The sequence below is a fragment of the Papaver somniferum genome, chromosome 11 (genome assembly GCF_003573695.1).
Source record: "Papaver somniferum cultivar HN1 chromosome 11, ASM357369v1, whole genome shotgun sequence".
NCBI classification, from domain to species: domain Eukaryota; kingdom Viridiplantae; phylum Streptophyta; class Magnoliopsida; order Ranunculales; family Papaveraceae; genus Papaver; species Papaver somniferum.
In genome coordinates this window covers 4,974,660-4,976,322 of record NC_039368.1, presented here as the reverse complement: position 1 = coordinate 4,976,322, position 1,663 = coordinate 4,974,660, and the positions used below count along the sequence as shown (strand labels likewise).

Here is a 1,663-nt window from a genome sequence, read left to right as displayed (position 1 = left end):
TTGATGGAGAATCAATCTTTAGTTTCCACTGCATCATCATCATCAAAAGGTCACAAGAAAAAAAAAATAAAAAGAAAAAGAAGAAGAAAAAGAAGAAGAAATCAAATTCAGACATTGAAGAAGCTTCTATTTAGGATGTTGTAGTAATCAGACATTTGGGTGATGATGAATTCTTACTTGATATAGGTAATTTTTCGTTACAATTACGAATATTCTCAGTTCCTTGTTTCATAAATTAGGGTTTTCAACTTTTGGTTTTTGAAATTGCTGATTACTGGTTATGATTCTTTACAAAGACTCATTCATCTTTGAACCCTAATCCTTCTTTGAAGATGTTTCTCAACTTCTTTTTCCAACTTGGCATAATTTAATCTAAAAACCCCTTCTCTAATTTGGTGATTTTCATCCAGTATATTCACAAGTCTCTTAAGATTATTACTCAACAACGATAAAGATGAAATACCCATCAAAGAATTCGATAAATAAAGTTGAAGAAATGGAATTTGGGTTATGATTGATTCTTTCTGGGATTATGAATCGGTATAGGATATTACAATCTGGCGGGTTTATTGATAAAGTTGGGTATGATTGGATTCATTCTACAGGGAAGAATGAAATTTTGAAAGCAATTAGTGGTGTTGTATTAGTTCAGATGGATGAAATTTTGATAGCAGTACACATTAGACCAAGTCGGTAACGTGTACTAGAATTGAGAGTTTGTTGAATGAGAATGAAGTAATGCAAAGGATTTATACTAGAATTGTACCAGCAATCAAACATGTTCCTCGTGTCGTCTTCTTATATCTTGAACCTACTGTTATTGATGAAGTTCGTACTGGAACTTATCGTCAATTGTTCCACCTTGAACAATTCATTAATCGGAAGGAAAATGCTTCTAACAACTTCGATAGAGGTCACTACACAATCGGAAAAGAGATTGTAGATCTGTGTTTGGACAGGATCAGAAAGCGTGCTGATAACTGTACTGGTTTACAAGGCTTTCTTGTTTTCCATGATGTTGGTGGTGGAACTGGATCTGGTCTTGGATCTTTATTGCTTAAGAGGCTTTCAGTTGATTACAGGAAGAAATCCAAACTTGGGTTCACTGTATACCTTTCACCTCAATTTTCCACATCTGTTGTTGAACCTTACAAATCAACTCATTCTCTATTGGAACACACCGATGTGTCTGTGCTTCCTGACAATGAAGCTATCTGTGACATCTACAGAAGGTCCCTTGACATTGAAAGACCTGCTTACACCAACCTTAACAGGCTTGTTTCTCAGTTTATTTCATCTTTGATTGCATCACTTCGATTTGATGGAGCCTTGAATGTGGATGTGACAGAGCAGCAATAATATTATTTTAGTACCAACAGTTTGTCATCAGCTGCAGTGGAAGGACAGCCACACCCACATCATCAACATGATCAACTAATCAATAGCAACAAAAGTAGCAACAATATCAATCCAACAACAATATCAACTTCCGAGTAATATCAACATGGGTAATAACTTTTTAATAACAATTTTTCCCCATTTGTTTCATTATTACTTCTTTTTTATATAAGTTTAGCACGAGGTAATAATTTTCAATACCTAACTGGTCCTAAAAACATTTTTCAACAACTAGTTATATGACTTATTAGTTCAAAACAAGTCA

The 1,663-nt window shown here is 34.2% G+C and overlaps 1 protein-coding gene across 1 annotated transcript; it reads left to right on the top strand.

Moving 5' to 3' along the window:
- Positions 1–738: 738 nt before the first annotated feature.
- On the top strand, positions 739–1,359 carry LOC113323970 (tubulin alpha-1 chain-like). The gene has a single exon (XM_026572314.1). The coding sequence runs from the start codon at positions 739–741 to the stop codon at positions 1,357–1,359; it is 621 nt and encodes a 206-aa protein (XP_026428099.1).
- Positions 1,360–1,663: the final 304 nt, after the last annotated feature.

Bases quoted from the DNA above. Each gene is read 5' to 3' on its own strand.
- LOC113323970 (XM_026572314.1), top strand. From the start codon at position 739: ATGCAAAGGATTTATACTAGAATTGTACCAGCAATCAAACATGTTCCT.